Source organism: Ictalurus punctatus, chromosome 18, assembly GCF_001660625.3.
Source record: "Ictalurus punctatus breed USDA103 chromosome 18, Coco_2.0, whole genome shotgun sequence".
In the NCBI taxonomy this organism is placed as follows: Eukaryota; Metazoa; Chordata; class Actinopteri; order Siluriformes; family Ictaluridae; genus Ictalurus; species Ictalurus punctatus.
Genome location: NC_030433.2, coordinates 22,745 through 43,548, shown reverse-complemented (window position 1 = coordinate 43,548; position 20,804 = coordinate 22,745). Strand labels below are relative to the sequence as shown.

Here is a 20,804-nt window from a genome sequence, read left to right as displayed (position 1 = left end):
TTTATATGCAAGTTTATTACCTACCACCCCAACATGTCTTGGAATACACAGAAACCATACATGCATACCCATCGCTTTAATCTGACATTAAATCATTAATGCTTCAGATAAAAGCTTTAGTACACTTTGAGATCTGCCTGATTGTAGACTCATAAGCACTGAGCAGGAATCTGAGCATATAAACTGCAATGTCTGTAATGTAAGACACTTAAGACAGTGCTACACTATGTGAACCATATTCAAGAGAAAATCAGTAAGTATCTTATTTCTTGCTTTATATATGGTGTGAGGGAAATTACTCATTTTTACTTTGTAATAATTTTGCTTCTGTTCATGTTCATCTGAGGATAACACCTAAGAAGGCCATGTCATGTCACTGAGATCAGTACAGTACATATCTGCTTACAGAGACACAAACATGTTCTTCTGTTCAAGGTTCGTCTGCACATCTTCCAAGACCCTAAAACAAAGCCTGTTTGAACTGCCTCAAACCGCTTCTTATCAGTACACAGAAGTGTGTCATGCTCTGCCTTTCATACATATAGTAGTGGTTCAGCACAAGCGCTTCAGAGCGCTCTCATTATTCTATCCTGCTTTATTTTATCGTGTATTAACCATTTTTCTGTAATAAGCCTTTTTACCTTCAGAGGACGAGTCTGTGAGTGTTGTCTAATTTCAATGACAATTTAGTCTTTTCAGCTTTTCTGGACAACAAACAAACAGGAGGATGCTCGTGGAAAAGTTTCACCCTGAAGTCTGTGTTGACGCGAAGGCGATTTATCCTTTGTTGTGCAGAGCGAAAGACTGATGCAGCTACTTGATGGTAGGAATAATCAAGAATTAAGAATTAGAATTAGAATATTATAAAGGCATCCGCGAGTGTTGTCTAATTTCCATGTCAACGTCCCAATAAATATAGAGATAATGATCTTTAAACATTATGAGAAATAAATATGAGACATAGTTGAAGCTTAGTTAGCACAACTAGGTAACTAATCAGTCTGCTTTTTTCTGATAAGACTAGTTAACTAGGTTACTTGTTTTCTCAAATTCTAACACTAAACACTGATTTCACAATTTATTGTAACTTAACAAGAAGCATTACCTAAAATTGCTCACATTTGCAGGGTTGCCAACTTTGGCTTCCTGGCTGGAGTGAGATCTATGAATCAAAATGAAATGAGGAATGAGAATTATGGGGATAAAATGTACATATGACATATCACTTTTCTCTGCTTGATTGTTTCTATGTCTCCTTCACCGTTCCCTTGTCTTTGCTCTCCATTGCTGTCATTACTTTTCATAAAAGTCCCCATGAAATCAAAATTGAAGTTTTGTGGCTTTTAGTATGTTAGCCTTTAAGCTAACATACTAAAAGCTTTAAGGTTATCTATAAGCTAGTGTACTCCAAAACAATGACAAAATTTGCATTTAGAAGATATATGCATTCAAAATTTATAGTCACTCTCTACGACCAATATGGATCAACAGTTTTGATGACATCATTCTGCACTTCAGCTTCTCATCAGATTTTCTGTATCATGTCAATCAAATGTTCTGTAGAATCTGAAGTGTCCCACCCCAATATTATAAAAATCCATAGTATTAAATGTCAAGTAGCCTATGGCTTGGCCTGGCTAGTTATCACAAACAAGCATTACTATACTGGTCACATTTGTACAAGCACAATTTCTCTCCCAATAGATGTTTTATCTGGAACAATGGTAATATCACTTACAAGTCATTGTACTTGGAGAATTGGTTTCAGCATAACATATTAATTGTAAACCATCTTATTGACAAGAATAGGCAATTATACACTTGTAAATGATAAAGAATTTTTTTAAAAATAAATAAATAAATAAATTAATTAAGGCTATACCCAGTGGCATACTAACATCAACCAAATCTTCAGTTGTAGATATTCATGATCCTTAACTTTTAATACTTTAACATTTTAATAATAATTATATAAGAAGCTCCATTATTGTCTGATCCAATCCTCCATGTAAATCAAGATGGCTTAAACTTCATCATGTACCATCTGGACATTAACTTATAAATATAAATCTGTTATCTCTACCTTATATTGGGTTGACTTATAATGGACATGACAACAAAATTTAACAAAATTTTCTATTTAAAACCATAATATTTATATATTTTTTCCACAATATTTTTATTTTTCACTTCATAACACTTTGAAATACAGCATTTTAAATTCATATACATTCATTCAAATTCTATACATCCATAAAAACTCTGCAGTTACTCTGGAAAATAAAATGTGTGTATATATATATATATATATATATATATATATATATATATATATATATATATATATATATATATATATATAGTATAAATCAAACAAACAAACAAACCAACAAAAAACCAAAAAGAAAGAAAAAAACAAACAACACTCAGAACAAGAATGCTCCTCCTGTTTTGTCAAATGATAATCTATTCACAATTGACTTTTATAATCGTAATGAATACAAAATGAAACAAAAATATGTTGATGGATATATCAAGTTTACAAAGTCGGAACCCGCACTGTCCACAAATATTAGTCATCCACTCCCTCATCTGTTAAATGCAAATCTTTAATACAATCAGTGAAAGGGCTCCATATATTTCCAAATATTTGCTGTTTAGCTTTTAATATGTAAGTTATCATTTCTAATGGAAGGCTCGACAACATTTGTCTTATCCATTGAGTAGTACTTGGTCTGTGAGTCTTTGTCCACAACAATGCGACGCATTTTTTGGCATGAAGCAAGCCGAGGTCTATAAATGCTCGCTGATTTCTACTATAATTATGTTTCTCTGGGTATAAGCCCAACAGAAAAAGCTTAGGGTCCAGTAAAATTGGTTTTGAAATGATGTTTTGCATTATGACTCTTACCTCTTTCCAGAATAATTTTGTCCTTCTACATTGCCAAATACAATGAAACAAAGTTCATCTAGCTTCCATACATTTTGTACATATGTCTGGTATGTTTTTATTATCTCTATTTAATTCCACCGGTGCTACAAATGTCCGCATTAACCATTCATACTGTATAAGTTTAAGGCGTGTATTTATAGACATAGTATGAGCCTTAGTACAAGCTACTTTCCAATCCTCATCTGAAACTTCAAACTGCAAGTCTTCCTTCCAAGCATTCAACCTACACCATAAATCCTCGGACGAACAATAAGTCAGCAACCCATAAAATTCAGATATGATACTCTTTCTCAAATGATCCTTTATAATAATTTTTTCCAAAGATGAATGTGTGGGTCTAGTAATGGCATTAACTTGATTTGCTTTAATAAAGCTTCTAAGCTGGAGGTATTTGAAAAAATGTTTCCTATTAAGGCTGAACTTAAGCCTCAACTCCTCAAAAGACATCATAATATCAGAATCTATCAGATAAAGATCTTGGATTATTTTAAGTCCCTTAGAATCCCACAATTTGAACGTAGCATCTGCTCTTCCTGGAACAAAAAAAACGATTAACCCATATTGGACTATATTGCGATAATGAATGTAGGTCCTTTAAATATTTTTGTACGTCGTACCATATTTTTAACGTGTTTTACAATTGGGTTTTTAGTTTGTTTCCTTAGTCTTTTTGCTGTGTCTGAGTATATGTATGAGGGAAGAGTTAGGGTTAGATTATGAGATTCCATTTCTGTCCGATGTAGAGGCTCACTTGTTGAAAAGTAGAACATAACAGACCTCAGCTGTGCAGCCCAGTAACACCACAATAAGTTTGGACATTTTAAACCCCCTCTGTCAAATGGTAAATACAACAAAGACAAACGAAGCCTTGCCCTCCTGTTGTTCCATATAACTATAATATATTTTACCCAGATGAGGACGGGTTCCCTTCTGAGTCTGGTTCCTCTCAAGGTTTCTTCCTCTTTACATCTTAGGGAGTTTTTCCTCAGCACCGTCGCCACTGGCTCGCTCAATAGGGATAAATTCACACACTTAAAATCTCTATCCTGTGTTTATATGTTTGTGTAAAGTTGCTTTGAGACAATGTCCATTGTTAAAAGCGCTATACAAATAAAATTGGAATGATTTGAATTAACTATTTTGATGGTATGTTTCAGTAGCATTGAGATAGAAATTGCAAGGCTTGGTTCTGAATTTCTCTCCTGAATAATGTGTCCACTCAATTGTAATTAAAGGTATGATAAGCAGAGAATATTTAGAGACAAGACACACAATATCCTTTGAAGGTCATGAATAGATTAATTAAATAGAGATGTGCTTGTGTGCAGTATGTATGTTCACTATATGGCCAAAAGTATGTGGACACCTGACCATCACATCCATCCATCCTCAACCGCTTACTCCTTTTCAGGGTCACGGGGGAGCCTGGAGCCTATAACAGGGAGCATCGGGCACGAGGTGGGGTACACCCTGGACAGGGTGCCAGTCCATCGCAGGGCACACAATCACACACACACTACGGACACAACAATCAGCCTACCATGCATGTCTTTGGGGAGGAAACCGGAGTACCCGGAGGAAACCCCCGCACGGGGGTTTCATGGGGAGAACATGCAAACTCCGTACACACAGACCCACGGGAATCAAACCCACGACCATGTCGGTGTGAGGCGAATGTGCTAACCACTAAGCCACCGTATACATATAGTGTATGTGTTCTATGCATTGACATAATTCTGGCATTTTTAATTCTTTAGAAAAAATCTTTCCATTGCCTGTGATAATTCACTTTTTTTTTCAACAAATCCATCAGGAATTATGTAAATTCATTCCCATTGTCCCAATGTTTTTGTGGAAATGTGTTTTGTAAGTTCTCAAATGGCAATGTTTTAGTAAGGGCACACTGAAATGCTGCCTTTGATTAAGATTAATCATTCACTGCTTTATATGAATGGAAAATTAAATAATTAAAAAATTATTACTCTTGAAATGTCAATGTTGAGTACTAATATAAAATATTCAACATTATAATGTTATAATATTCAATTAATAAAGTTTCTCAAATTTTACCATGACAATTATTACATGTTACATGTCATATTAAATAGTAAACTAATATATATTTACCTTGCGTATCAAATCTATGTTTTATTGTGCAAATACACATTACAAAAAATTGGTACAAATCTAATCAGCCCCTTTGGTCTATGCCAAATATCTTAGTTCTGAAAAGCTTTTCAGCTTGCTTTAGGTAGAGTTCTTTCATAAGCCCTATGATGGGGGATAAAGTATCTTGAGAAATCAGACACATCAAGTTTCAGTTTTCAGTCTCAGTCAGACTTGGACAGAGTGCACCTTCTCCTGAACTCTTGTCCCCGACAGCAGATCCACTTATTGGCAACTAAATCAAAGATTAAAAGAAATATTATGAAGTTGCTTGATATCACTGAGCACTGATTTTATTTCCAATTTTCAGTAAAATTGAGTAAATTAATAAAAATAACCAAATACGCCAAGCATTTTATGCAGAGGTGCTTACTGGAAACTTACCCCACTTACTGCCTACAAAAACTGGGCATGCAGCATGCAAAGTTCTGGTATCCACTTCTCCACTCTTCAGTAGGTTGAACCAAATCACTGCCGAACCCTGTAGAATCAGTGAAGTGAGTGCCATGTGCGTCATGATCATATTCAAATGTAGAAATGATTACTAGGTTCACTAACTCTTTTTGGTGGAAGTGCAGCACCAATATCAGGAAACACAGTGGCCCCACCAACTTCAACATCACTCATCTGAGACAGAACAGTTCATTTTTAATGATACTGAGATAATGTGGAACAGTATGAATGTAACATAGAATACACTGAGTGTCAGGCCTTACATAGAGCAGGACAGTTGCAATCCTTTTCTCAGTAAATGGAAGGCCATTTGCCACCTGTACAGTCGACAAAATTAGAAAAGTTCTTATATGTACACTGCCAGTCAAAAGTTTTTGAACACCTGGAGTGTCATGTGGGGGTTTCATCCGTGTTCCCCGGTTTCCTCCCCCAGTCCAAAGACATGCATGGTAGGATGATTGGCATGTCCAAAGTGTCCATAGTGTATGAATGGGTGTGTGAATGTGTATGTGATTGTGCCCTGTGATGGATTGCCACCCTGTCCAGGGTGTATCCCGCCTTGTGCCCAATGCTCCCTGGTATAGGCTCCAGGTTCCCTGTGACCCTGAAGGATAAGCGGTATAGTAGATGGATGGATGTATACTCAGCAAAAAAAGAAACATCCCTTTTTCAGGAGACTGTATTTTAAAGATAATTTAGTAAAATCCAAATAAGCTTTACAGATCTTTATTGGAAAGGGTTTAAACAATGTTTTTCATGCTTGTTCAATGAACCATAAACAATTATTCCACATGCACCTGTGGAACAGTCCTTAAGACACTAACAGTTGGTAGGCAATTACGGTCACAGTTAATATAACTTAGGACACTAAAGCGACCTTTCTACTGACTCTGAAACACACCAGAAGAAACATGCCTGGGGTTCCTGCTCACCTGCGTGAACATTCCATAGGCCTGCTGCAGGGAGGCATGAGTACTGCAGATGTGGCCAGAGCAATAAACTGCAATGTCTGAAATGTATGACACCTAAGACAGTGCTACAAGGAGATAGGAAGGACAATCAGCTGTCCTTCCTATCTCCCTGTAGCACAGTTGAGAACTTGCAAATGCCTTGGTGGAACAGTGGGCTAACTCACAGCAAGAACTGATAAATCTGGTGCAGTCCATGAGGATGAGATGCACTGTAGTACTTAAAGCAGCAGGAGGACCCCCCCCTTTGTTCAGGGACTCATTATTCCATTTATGTTTGTCAAATGCATGTGTGTAAAAGCAGTTGAATATGAGAGGACGCTTCTTTTTCTGCTGAGTGTACATATATAAAAATGTTCACTAAAGATATACATATATGACATTTCACAGTTCACTTATATGCATTTGTAAGGTTGTCAGAAAGAGTCCCACCATTGAGTCATAGTGTGGTTCGTAGTGTCCTCCAATTCCATAATTTGCAACCTGGTAGAGAGAGAGAGAGAGAGAGAGAGAGAGAGAGAGAGAGAGAGAGAAATTAACTTATCTTTGTGTGAACATTAAGCATTCACTGAGTAATCATTGGTTGGATTGGAACTTGACCTGACCTCAACCCCACTGAACACCTTTTGGATGAATTGGAATGAAGACTGCACCCCGGGCCTCCTTGCCTGACATCAGTACCTGACATCACTAATGAAATGTGAACTGGTTTTGTGTTATTGTGTCTCATGTATATATAATTAGATAATTATATACAGCTCCAATTCTGAAAATTTGGGATAGTATGAAAAATTTAATTAATGAAAAATGTAATTAATATATATATATATATATATATATATATATATTTAAATTATGTGTATTATGTGTATACCATTCCAGCAGCGAGAATGATGCTGAGCCAAATGAAGATAACGATGTCTTCTGGTGCCTGGTATGTTTTTTGAACCAATCAGATAATCTCTCCAGCCTGGGCATCACCAGAACAGTTCTGCGCTAGGTGGAATCCTATCTCTCAGATAGATCCTTCAAGGTATCTTGCAGGGGAGGTATTTCTGAAACTCAGCAACTCACAACTGGCGTTCCACAGGGGTCAGTTCTGGGTCCACTGCTCTTTTCTATCTACACTACATCTCCAGGGCAGGTGATTGAGTCTCATGGCTTCTCATATCATTGGTACGCTGATGACACCCAGCTCTATTTGTCCTTCCAGCCATCCATCTCTGCATGTATCTCTGCTTACCTGTCGGACATCTCGGTCTGGATGAGGGAACACCACCTTAAGCTCAACCTGGCAAAATCTGAGCTTCTCGTCATCCCAACCTGTCCCTCAATCAACCACAACCTTACTGTACAGCTTGGCTCAACCACACTCAAGCCAACCAGGATGGCCAGGAACCTTGGGGTGATTCTCGATGACAGCCTGACCTTTACGGACCACATGTCAACAACTGCACAGTCCTGTAGGTTTATCCTGTACAACATCAAGAAAATCAGACCCTACCTCACCGAACAGCCTACATGGATACTAGTCCAGGCCCCTTCAGATGATACAGAATGCAGCACCACGCCTCGTCTTCAACCAGCCCAAGTGAACCCATGTCATGCCCCTCTTCATCTCCCTCCACTGGTTTCCTGTAGCCGCCCGCTTCAAATTCAAGGCCTTGATGCACACCTACAAGACCTTGTCTGGAACAGCGCCCCCTACCTCAACTCTCTCCTGAAGGCTTACGTTCCCTCACGCAATCTACAATCGATCAATGACTGGTGCTTACTAGTACCTACTCAGCACGGCTCAAGGTCCCTTTCAAGAACTTTCACACTAACTGTTCCTCAGTGGTGGACTGAACTTCCAACCTCAATCCGGACCACAGAATCTGTCACCATCTTCAAAAAACAGCTAAAGACCCATCTCTTCCGTGAATACTTAAAAAAAAAAAAACCCATAAAAAAAAAAATTACTCTGGCACTTACACCTCTACTCTGCGCACTTTGCGTCTTCTGGAACTCAATTAACAGATCTTGTTTGGTAGCACTACTTATATTGTTCTCTGCTTGATATATCGCTTTGCTTGTATTTTCTCATTTGTAAGTTGCTTTGGATAAAAGCATCTGCTAAATGAATAAATATAAATGTAAATGTAAATTGAGAGTCAATGAGAAACTCATTTGATTGGCTACAAGATAGGCCCGCCTTCACCCTCATGCTGGCAAAACTCTAATGAGTGAGAGAATCATGTCAAAACTAAGTGCAACTAAAAGAAAGACGGAACAGTACATATGTGGTTATTTCAGGAAAATATTTTCCTTACATACACAAGTCATTTAGACATTTGCAACAGTTTATTTTTTACACATACAGATTGGTTCTACGTGGTCAATCCATTTTGCAGTTCTTGACATCATTGTTTTTGCTTGCAAATCGCTGTTTATAGGCTTGCAATGCTGTTGGCCATATTTCAGCAAAAAAAAAAAAAAAAAACATGCCAAAAGTGTGAGCGTGGAAAAATGGAAGTCAAAAGAATAGAGATCATATTTATTTCGCATTACCATGAAGCTGCAGTTTCACAACACATGAATTACACTTATGAAAGACAGAAAAAAATGCTGCAAATCTTTTTTTTTTTTTACACTTGAAACTTGATTTACACTTTTACAAAGTTTCAGTTGCATGCAAATGTAATTTACGGTTGCAATCTTATGTACACTTTTACAAATCTTACCCCGTGCATGCAAATCTTTTAGGCATCATTTTACCTTCATAGGGGAGCAATGTTCTCCATGATACAAGAGGGGGTAGCCATATACACAGTGTAGCAGGGGGAGGAGTGATGTCTTCAGCAGAGCAAGGAGGCAGAGCGACGTCCTCAGTAGAGTAGGAAGTCAGAGCGACTGACAGTGGAGCCCGGTGGTGTAGTGACATTGGAGGCAGAGCATAGAGACAGAGTGGTGAGGCCATGAGCTGTAATGGTATCTTCTGCAGAGCAGAGGGGTAGGGGATGTCCTCAGTGGAACCAGGCAGCGGAGTAATGACCTCAGCTGAGTAAGAAAGCAGGGCAACCAAAGTCGAACAAGGAGGGTGGGAGATGAGTTTACCTAGGTTGGGAGCCCCCTCCTCAAAGAATTTCCTGAGGGGGCACCTGGCATCGAGCCATTTCTGAGTGGCTCTGACCCAACTTCCCTTCCCCTGTAATTTCCACATCAGACAATTTTTCTCCAGGATGGCTTTTTGGATGGTGAAAAAAGCCGCTGCATCCATGTCATCAGTCAAGCTTTGTCACATTTGGGAGGCAAAGGCAGATGCAAGTGCAGATTATTTTATTAAGTAAAGTGCTAACAAAACAGTAAAAGACTTGAAAACAAGAACAATAACATGAACTGTGGTAACAAAGTAAAGAACATACATACTATGGGCAAAATTGTGGCGCTCTCACACACACAACAACACAAAACCATTGCAACAAATGCTTGACAACCAGACAATAAAAACACTAGAATTACAGTATATATAGTGGTGCTAATAAAGGTGCGATGAGATACAGGTAAGAATGCTTGAGAAATGTGACATGTTGGGGCTAATATAGTTCTACGCCTCTTTGGAATTTACCATGACATCCACAAAGGGTGGTGTGGGTGCAGGTTTTCATGCCAATCAAGCAAGAGCCACACCTGATTCCATCTGTTTAATCAGTTGACCTTGGCTGTCAGTAGACTTAGGTGTGGCTTCTGTTGGAATGAAAAAACATGACGTGTAGTATGACAGCCAAAAAGTAAAATTTTGATCTTGTCTGACCAGACTACACTCTCCAAGTATTTCATAGGCTTGTCCAAATGAGTTGTAGCAAAGTTTTCTTTAGTAATGGAGTCTTGCGGGGTGAGCGTGAGCAGTGGAGTGCACTGCCTATCGTTTTCTCTGTGACGATGGCACCTGCTGCCTCCAGGTGTTTCTGGAGCTCTTACCAAGTGGTCCTTGGCTCTTGGGCTACTCTTCTGACTATTCTTCTGACTCTCTGGTCAGAAATCTTGCGAGGAGCTCCTGTGCGTGGCCGTTTGATGATGGAGTGATTTTGCTTCCACTTGCGGATAATGGCCCCAATGGTGCTTACTGGAGGATTCAGAAGTTTTGAAATACGTCTGTATCCGATTCCATCAATATATTTTGCAACAATAAGGTTGCGATGGTCTTGGGAGAACTCTTGCTTTTACCCATCATGAGATGTTTTTTGTGTGACTGGTAATAAAAAGCCTTTTTATAGCCCATCAATTTACTAACCCAGCTGATATTAATTTGCACAGGGGGTATAATTACTTATGGATTTCAGCTGGTTCTTTGCCTTACATTGCCTTGGACAACTGCTTTTTCTTAGTGTGTTCAACACTTTTTTCCTGTGAAATTCCACTTTATTACACATAACTGTATTTATGGACTTTAATGTTGTGAATTCTTTATATTTCTGGATTTCTTGAGTTAATACTGATGTCTGGTGAGAATTTCATGTGAATATTCTAATTTGAAATATATTTACTGAAAACAATATTAACGAGTTCAATACTTATTTCCCCCACCTTATGTGCTTCTAGGAAAGATTGCAAGTACAGTTGCCAAATAGCAATGCTCCAAAGCGTGTGAGTGTGTGTGTGTGTGTGTGTGTGTGTGTGTGTGTGTGTGTGTGTGTGTGTGTGTGTGTCTCATAGGAATACACTAAAAATACTTAGTTGCTCCTGCTTTCACACGATTTGAGCCTTTCTTTCAGATATCCTTCTTTCAGATATGCTGAAGGCAATTAAAACTAGTAACACCTGTCCTGTAATAGCAACCAAATGATACCCTGGTAGTCAGATTAGTTTGCTTAGCAACTAGTTTGCTACAACCTAGTAACCACCTGGGATCATACTAAAACCTTCGAGAAAGACTCTAGCTAAGGCAACAGCTATATATCGACCGCCTGGAACAGCATAGCAACCATCTAGCAACACCCTAGCAACCAACTGGAATATTATACCAAGCACCTAGCAACACCCTCACAACCAACTTTGGTAGCATTGCAACCATCTAACAACCAACTGGGTTAGCATAGCAACCGCATACCAACAACCTAGCAACCAACTGTGTTAGCATTTTCAAGCACCCAGCAACACCCTAGCAACCAACTGAGATATCATAGCAACCAATTAGCATCACCCTAGCAACCACCTAGCAATGCTCTAGCAACCAACAGGGTTATCACTGGTTAGCAAACTATTCAATGTTTAAATCTGTAAACGTATTTCCACTTTTTTTTTTTTTTTTTTAAAGGTTTTAACCTTTAAACACAATCTTTAAGATTTTAACATTTAATCATTATAACACTTTAGGTTGTTACATGCTTAACACTCAACTGGTTTAATATTTAAAAAGCAATGAAATAAAACACTGTAATATTGTTTAAATCTTTAGCATGTTTAGGAGGCTCTGTCAAGCCAACATCATCCATTTACTTTAACCTTCTAGTTTGAAAGTAAAATTACAATCTTGCAAATAAGTCTGAGTTATTAACAACTCAATTTTAGCTGAGTGCAATAATAATCAATGACTTGGTTTGTGAAGGCTTAGTTCTGAAATGTTTGGCTTCTTACAATAACAAAGCAATAACCACAGTGAAAAGAAGAAACATCAAAAAGATCTATTAAAGGTTTTTAAAAATGAGAGAGAAAGATGCCATAAATGAAAATGGGTCAGGACTGTATTGAAGGGTGCAGGGTGTGAACAGCATGAATCCAACCTGCCTTGTGTCAACAGTTTAGGTTGGTGGTAGTGATGGTGTAATGGTGTGGGGAATATGTTCTTGGCTCCTTAATAGGTAATATGCTCCTTAATAAAATGAATTGTTTGAATGCCATAGTCTATCTGAGTATTGTTCCTGACCATGCGTGTTCCTTCATGACCACATTATATTACTATACTATAATGGCTACTTCCAGCATGAGCACCATGTCACAAAGCACAAGTCATCTCAAACTAGTTCCATGAACATGACAATGAGTTAAGGGACCATTAATAACCCCCACAGTCACCAGATCTGAATCCAATTGAACATATTTGGGATTTGGTAGAAAGAGAGATTTGCAGCATAAATGTACAGCTGACAAATCTGTACCAATTATGTGATGTAATCATACCAACATGGACCAGAATCTCAAAGGAATGTTGCCATGAAGAATTGAAGCTGTTCTAAGAGTAAAGGGGGCACTACCCAGTGTTAGTATAGTGTTCAGTGGCCAGTGAGTGTAAATGTTATAACATATGATTTATTAAATATATAACATTTAAATGATATATATGTGACAGTATAGTAGAAATGTATTGGTTTAATGTTTATATTGATAAACATTAAAGTAAAGTTACGTAAAAAACTTTTACTTGTGATTTTCTAAACCTATAGAGGGTTAAAGAAATAAAATATACCAGTTTCCACACATAAGTGCTTTCAGTTTAGAGACACTGCACCAGCAGCAGCAGCAAAAAAAAAAAAAAAAGATCAAATCTTCAATAGCTTTACCTGAAGTTCTTCAGCAGTATTCATGTCCAAACCAGTGATGTCAGCTAGTCTCTGATTGACACGGGCAACTACAGGACTCTCATCATTAGACAACCATGCACTGAAAGAGATAAAGATTCCGGCTTAGCTACCGTCTTAACTTTCAAGGGTGTGAGTGGTTATTAGATGCATCGTATTAGATGCTATATACAACCAGGGAAACATAGCTTAATTAGGAGAGGTAGGTCATCATAACAAATGCCAGATTTACTAAATGGAAACTGGTTATTTTTCACAGGTCATACCTCTTTGAAACTCGCACTGTGGTGTAAACGAACTTCCCAGTAACCGGGTCTGAAACTTTAGCTCTGGCAAGCTATGGATGAAAAGAAAAGGGCATGAATTATTTGTTTATATTAAATAAAGTACTGTAATTTGTAGAATCCTTTCACCTTTTTATTTATTTATTTATTTTTTTACAGGTACACAAAAAGCACATCAAATATCAATCTTTAAACTACAGCAGTCATTACCATCATACCCCAAATCAGCTTTTGTCAACAACTGCAACAATATCTATGAATGATCGTCAATGGCTGTTTTTTTTTCTTTTTCTTTTTCTTTTTTCAATCACAAAAAATCTCTGCACTACTGTTACATAATGTACATACGAAGAATAAAATGAAAAAGATTTTGAAATTGAAGGCAAAAAGGAAAAAAAATGTTAAGGTAAGGAAAAAGTGTCAGATTCACCTTTGGCCTAGAAAGTCTTTTGATGACCTCTATCTCACTTAAGGAAATTATGTCATGGTATCTGAGGATGAGGGGCTCATCCCATTCCTCCTCTTCTTTAGCAGGGGCATATATCAGCTGAGGGCTCCCTTCACCTGTCATGTACCTACAAACCAATTTCTTCTGTCTCTTAGGGTTCTACAAGTGAAAATAAGAAAATAATATTGTATCTGGAAAAAAAATATTATCGAAGCATAAATACAGTCAGGTCCATAAATATTTGAACATTTTATTTTAGCTGTCTACCACACTATATAGGAGTTGACATTAAATTAAATAATGCAAATGTTTATCTTTTTAACTTGAACTTTATGAAGTTTTTTATATATGCATTCAGTTCCTACTTGTTCTTTGGGGGTTTTGTCTTCAGTCTTGCCTTCAGCATGTGAATTCCATGCTCAATTAGATTCAGGTTTGGTGATTGACTTGGCCATTGCAGAATATTTCACTTCTTTGCCCTAAAAAGTTTTGGGTTGCTTTTCGAATTATGTTTCAAATCATTGTCCATCTGCATTGTGCAGCACTATCCAATGTGTTTTGAAGCATGTGGCTGAAGCTAAACAGATCATAGCCCTATACATTTCATAATTCATCCTTATGATTTTGTCAACAATAAATGAGCCAACTCCACTGGCAGCTATGCATGTGTATGCCATAAGATGAGGTAATGTTATGATCACAAGTAATTCCATCCCTTATCCATGCTATTCTCTTCCCACCATTCTGATAAAAGTTGATCTTTGTCTCGTCTGTCCATAGAATATTGTTCCAGAATTTCTTGGTCTTTTTAAGGGGCCAAGCACTGAAGGTGCATAGGTACCCTAGAGTGATTGCATGTCCTTCATCATTATTACGGGCTAAGCACAACAGGTGCGTAGGCACCTTTTTTTTTCTTTATTTTTTACTTTACTTTGTTCTTCTTCTTCTTGTTCTTCTTCCACTGTTGAGTCTATGGCAGCCCATAGACCTTAAGAACATTATAACATTTTACACAGATAGGTGGGACAGTCTGAAATGTTACCATAGCAAATTTGGAGCTGCTATCTCAATCCTTGTAGCACCACCAATAGCACAATTTTTTTTATTCATTTTTATACTGATAACCTTTGAACTGTAAAGGCTAGAAAATTATGTTTTCTGATTCGTAGCTCATGTAGAGTCAAATACACCCTATGATGTCATCTTCTATCATGAACATTTTCCCACCATTTAAAATTTTCTTGAAAACCTACTTTTTCAAACTACTCCTATACCGCTCGTCTGATTTTCCCAAAAATCAAATAATTGTTTTTTTTTCTTTCTTCAAATTACTGTTTACCCTAAGTTTCTAAGAAGGTTTGTCTAAATTCACTTCTAGATTGTGCTATAATTAAGATAAATTGCTCATAATTTTTGGGACACTCAACATTAAATCAAGATTCTTATTTTGCTCTATTGAAAGTGCTTTGAATGTGCCAATGTTGTGAGTGTAATGAATTTGTGATTTCTCAAACAGGAAGTCAGCCTTTTAATTTTTTTTTTTTTTTTAGCTTCAACTTCTACAAATTGTTAATTGGCACACAGGTAGGAGACAGACCTCATGTTAAGGGTCCCCAGAAAGATTTCTCTAAATTCATCTCTAGGCGGTGTTATACTGTAATTAACAAATTTGTAAAATTGCTCATAACTTTTGAAACACTCAGCCTTAAATCAAGATTCTTAGTCCCTTAAAGGTGCTGATGTTGTGGGTGTAATGAATTTGTGGTTTCTCAAACAGGAAGTTGGCCATTTTTTATTTTTTCAGAAACAGTTGTTATGTTTCTCCTACAAATTTTGTCCAATCATGACCAAATTTGGCAGGCAGCATAAAAAGTTGTTTCTCTGCTATTGTTATATACAGTACAGTTCATACATAATGTGCAAACAAATTTGGGACTCCAAGAAATTTTGTCTATATGTACCACTAGGTGATGCTATAATTTGCATATTAGTAAAATTGTTAATAACTTATGAACCACTCAACATCTATTGATTTTCTTGAATATACTGGGTGCTGCTGACTTTGGGAATTTGTGATATCTCAAACATGAAGCCATTTTGAGTTTTTTTCTGCTTCTTCTCCTGCAAATTATTTTGAATAACCATGATATTGGGAAGAGAGCATCAGGAGACCAATCTGTTCCTTAGATTTTTGATATGATGGAAGGTTCATCCATAACATGCAAACAAATGTGATGGTGAAGTCACCTAACAGGGACTGAGGCTATATCTCAGGAAGAGTGGGATGGATTTTGACTAAACTTTGTAGATGAATAAATGACCTTGTCCTAAAGGTCTCCAAAATGTTTTGTCTGATGATTCACAAATTAGTAAAACTGCTAATAACTTTTGAACCACTTAACCTGCAATCATGATTTCTCCTGATTTCTTATTAGGTGTCAAAAGTTTGACATGTAATGAATTTTGTGATCTGCCAAACAGGGAGGTGGTCATGTTGGTCAATTCAATTTAAAAATGTTTTTGGCTTCTTTTCTTACAATTTTTTCCCGATTATCTCAAACTTTGGATCATGGCATTGTAAGATTATTCCATAAAAAAAAGTGTCTCCGACTTTTGTTTCTCCAATACAAACTGTTATATTTCTTCCATAATCTGCAAACAAATTTGAAGTTGGTAAAAGGAAGTGAGGCCGTATCTCAGCAATGCTTTATATATTCACATGATTTGAACAAGATTTGACATCATTTGCAACTCAGCAGATTTGGGTATTACATGTCACAAAGTAACATGTTGCTGTATTCTAATGACTTTTTCTGATAATGCAGTAACGCATTTGTCACGTATCAAGAAACTCTGGACTCCACTTCCCATCAGCCACTGCACTGCTCTAGTTGTCACATGACCACCTGCACCTGATTCACGTTTTGGTTAATGGGCACTCACGTGTATATATAGTCCTGGTCTGCACTATGTGCTTGTCTTTCTTTGTCTTAGACCCCTGTGTTCCATGTTCGACTCACGGTGTTTATGGCTCGGTGTTTGTTTCTTGCCACAGTGTGTTTGGTCAAGTTTTCTTAGTGTATTCGTTTCATAGTACGTTTGGTTAAATAAATGTCTTTATCTGCACCTGCTTCTGGCTCAACTCCGATTTGTGACAGTATTACATTTTAAATTTATGTAATTTGATTACAGTTACTGATGTCAATAAAATTACGTTACCTGCATTACAAATTTATTGTTAAGAAAACAAAATGAAGTAAAATGCATTTTTAAAATAAATCATGTTTTGCACAGCTGCCAGGGACATAACCTGGCCTGGACATTCAGGGCTGTAGCCCCAAAGATTTTTGGTTTAGCCCCGAATAATTCTCCATTGGAGTGGTTTGTCACCACGTAACTGAACATCATAAAAGAAGACAGTGGTGTTGTAAGTTTAGTCTTCAGTGAACTGAGAACATTTTTCTGAACATGTCATACATTGATGTATGCTTTCACTTTGTAGTGTATTTTTGTAAGTTTGGTAGGTTTTGAAAGTAACTTGAAAGGAAAGTAATTAGTAATATGATCACTTTTTACATGCAGTAATCAATAATGTAATAAAAAATCTGACTACTTTTTTTGAGTAACTTACCCAACACTGCTCATCAGTGCATTCTTTCTTTTGAAAAATGTACTGCACCAGTGGTTTTGCTATCTCTATAAAATCATATTATTGCACAAGCCTAATTTTATGCCACTTAGTCTATTTACCATTTTGATCCCCTGCCCTCTACACAAGGCCTCATATCCATTTTGCATTGGACGATGAAGAGCAGACGTGTCAAAGGGAGTAATGAAGTGTTGCATTCCATCCAAGTTTTTAATATTCTCTATCAGGCTGTTGGTATATGCAGGCTGGAGTATAGTCTTCAAATTTAAATTATCTGTGGAGGATGAGATACCTTATTTACTTTAAGAAGAAATTATGACTTAGAAACATTTTATTTAAAATGTAAAATATGTCACATGTAACATTTTGTTTAAAAATGTATTTAAAAAAGCATGTTAGTGTTAAGAAACAAGGTCTAACTACTTGTGAGTATGTAAAGGAGTGTTTTTTACAGTCATGTTTTTTCCAATTTCAAAAAGTGAGATCTTTCTAAATTCTTTCTAAAGACACATATGTATTACAAAAACATCACAAGAGTTACCATTGTGCATTAGTAGCTGTGTTACTCCAAGAGCAAAGTGTAGGTTGCACACGTCAAACTGAATAGAGGTAAGAAGAGTCAGAACGTTCTCTTTGGTCACCACAGCTTCTGCTCCCTCATGGAGCTTCCTCATAGTCTCCTGAATCCAGAGAATGGCACACTGGAACTGCTGATTCTGGTGAGCAATCACTGCAATGTGGAAACACCCGTCTGGGCTCAGGGCAGAGTGAGATTCTAACCCTTAAAATAACACAGAATAATGAAGTGGTAAACATGAGTAAAAGAACAAATAATGTAAAGTAGCAAGTAAGTTCCATTAAGTAACAAATAATTATGAAACTCACCAGTCATGTCCTTTGGATCTAGCCTATAAAGTTCCTGCAGTCTAATGATGGCGACTGCTATGCCATCCAAATTATTTTCATTGGGAAGGAGCTGAGTTTTTGACAATAGCATGTCTAAATCTGTACATATGAAATGATAAAAAATAAACATATTGTGTAACAATGATAATTGGAATTCTGGACCATAAAATGGCATGTCGATATGATAAAGCACCAAACCTAAATAGCTTTCATAGACCTAAATAGTCATCCATGTGGGTGATGTTTCCCTATTATGGTACTGAAAAAATAGTAGCCTAATTTTTAGCACTTAAGTTGCAACAACTGTCCATTAGAATCTCATTAGAATAATTTCTTTTTCAATGCACAGAAGAATATTTTGGAATTATACTAAAAAGTACTTTTGCCATTAATCTAAGAAAAAAAATATTCCTAAAGGCAGCGAGTAACAGAAACCACAAATAAGTTTTTATTATTAATTTAATATTCGTATATTTTATTATTTATATAATATAAACTTATATTTTATATATATATATATATATATATATATATATATATATATATATATATATATATATATATATATATATATATATATATATATGTATATATATATATATATACATCAACACTGTCCAGAAACATTGCGGACTTCTCTGGGCTCTGTCTCATCTGAGATTGACAGTAGAACAGTGGAATTGTGTTGTGTGGTCCGACAAGTCTTTTCAAATAGTTTTGGAACAAAACAGCCACCGTGTTCTCCGGGGAAAAGAGGAAAAGGACCATCCAAACTCAGGACCAAAAGCCAGTGTCTGTCATGGTGTGGGGGTATGTCAGTGCCCATGGTATGGGTAACTTGTACATCTGGGAGGGCAGCATTAATGCAGAAAGATGTACACATTTTGGAGCAATATATGCTGCCATCCAGAGCAGGACAACACCAAACCACATTCTGCCCGGCTTTCAAGCGCATTGTTGCATAAGCAGACAGAGCGGGTGCTAGCATGGCCTGCTGCAGTCATGACCTGTCTCCAATTGAGAATGTGTGGCGCATTATGAAGTGCAAAATAAGGCAATGAAGGTCCCATACAGTTGCGCAGCTAAAGAAATGCATAATGGATGAATGGGGGAAAATTCCCCTTGCTAAACATAATCAACTGATGTCTTCAGTGCCTAAATGCTTAATAAGTGTTATTAAATGAAAAAGTGATGTTACACAGTGGTAAACTGTTGACTGTCCCAACAGTAGGATTATGTTTTTGGAGTGTGTTACAGTCATCAGATTTGAAATGAATGTATGTTTTCAATATAATACAGGGTAATTGAATTTCAAATTACTTTTTTCTGCATTTTCCATACTGTCCCATATTTTTCAGAATTGGGGTTGTATTATAATAAATACTATTTTGCCAGTTTATTGGAACCAAAGGGATTTTTATTCTTGAACTTTCCATTCACAGTAAAGTCCCTTAGGCTTTAGGAATAATCGTAACATATCTTAACAGAGATAAGCCTGTCACAATTACTAAAGCTCATTTACACGATAGTAAGTTATTAGTAGTCTAGTTAAGAAGCTATTTGTATTTTTTTGAAGCCTTACCCTTGGAGATATTCGTCTTTGTGATTTTCTGAATGGTTGTGCCCACATTTCTTAGCTGTCTTACAAATTTGTAAGCGGTGAGAGGATTGCTGATGAACTTTTCTGGGTCTTTAGATGTATCGTCAGAGATACTATCAAGACCTTGAAGGGCCCTGTCAGTAATAAATGGCAAGGTGATTTGTTAAACACTATCCAAAGCACTTTGTGACAGTAGGTACTTTCCTTTAAACAGACCATCTCCACCAACCCAACAGTAAGGTGACAAGATATTCTTATTCTTAAGTAAACTGACAAGAATTGTTGCATATATTTTTGTTCTTGTCTATTGAAGCTCGTACTTAATTATAAAAATGTAGAAAAAGCCCTGAAATGGTATTACATAAATTACAAGTCATTTTATTTTCTTAATAGATACTTAGATGTAGATGTGTTCTTAGATTTTCTACCTTTTCAATAGATCCGTTTGATTTTCCAGCGATGAAATGTAGAATTGAAGATACTGAGAAACATCTTTCTTTATGTCAATGAGCTGGGTCATATGGTCTGTAGATTTGGTCAAAATTTACATTAACGAAAGATTTTTCAGTTCACCTCTTCAATTCATCAATTCAATTCATAAATGAAGAAAGACTGACAATTTATAATGACTTATGGGACAATTCTAAATAGTGTATTAGACACTAGTCTTATATAACTTCTTATTTAATTTTTTTTGAATAACAGTCCCTGAAAACATTGCTCTAAGATTTTATATGACTAATGTATATTCTTCTCTCAGTAAAATCCCAGTTCATTGGTCGATTTCATTTTGGTTTTTAATTTATGCTAGACAAAATAA

At 36.6% G+C, this 20,804-nt stretch overlaps 1 protein-coding gene across 1 annotated transcript; it reads right to left on the bottom strand.

The window, feature by feature from the left end:
• Positions 1-5,099: 5,099 nt before the first annotated feature.
• LOC108278549 (prolyl 4-hydroxylase subunit alpha-2) lies at positions 5,100-20,493 on the bottom strand. The gene is made up of 13 exons (XM_017492000.3): positions 20,413-20,493; positions 19,967-20,118; positions 18,364-18,483; positions 18,020-18,259; positions 17,580-17,752; positions 13,812-13,988; positions 13,364-13,434; positions 13,080-13,179; positions 6,973-7,023; positions 5,836-5,889; positions 5,678-5,746; positions 5,504-5,600; positions 5,100-5,354 (listed from the first exon to the last, which is right to left on the bottom strand). Exons 3-13 carry the CDS (start codon positions 18,473-18,475, stop codon positions 5,284-5,286), a joined length of 1,215 nt encoding a protein of 404 aa, XP_017347489.2. The 5' UTR covers positions 18,476-18,483; positions 19,967-20,118; positions 20,413-20,493; the 3' UTR covers positions 5,100-5,283.
• Between the last annotated feature and the right edge of the window lie 311 nt (positions 20,494-20,804).

Bases quoted from the DNA above. Each gene is read 5' to 3' on its own strand.
- LOC108278549 (XM_017492000.3), bottom strand. From the start codon at position 18,475: ATGCTATTGTCAAAAACTCAGCTCCTTCCCAATGAAAATAATTTGGAT. The intron at 13,435-13,811 runs GTGAATCTGACA...TTTCATCCATAG, and splicing joins AAAGACTTTCTAGGCCAAAG to CTTGCCAGAGCTAAAGTTTC. The intron at 5,601-5,677 runs GTTAGTGAACCT...CTGATTCTACAG, and splicing joins CTGCACTTCCACCAAAAAGA to GGTTCGGCAGTGATTTGGTT.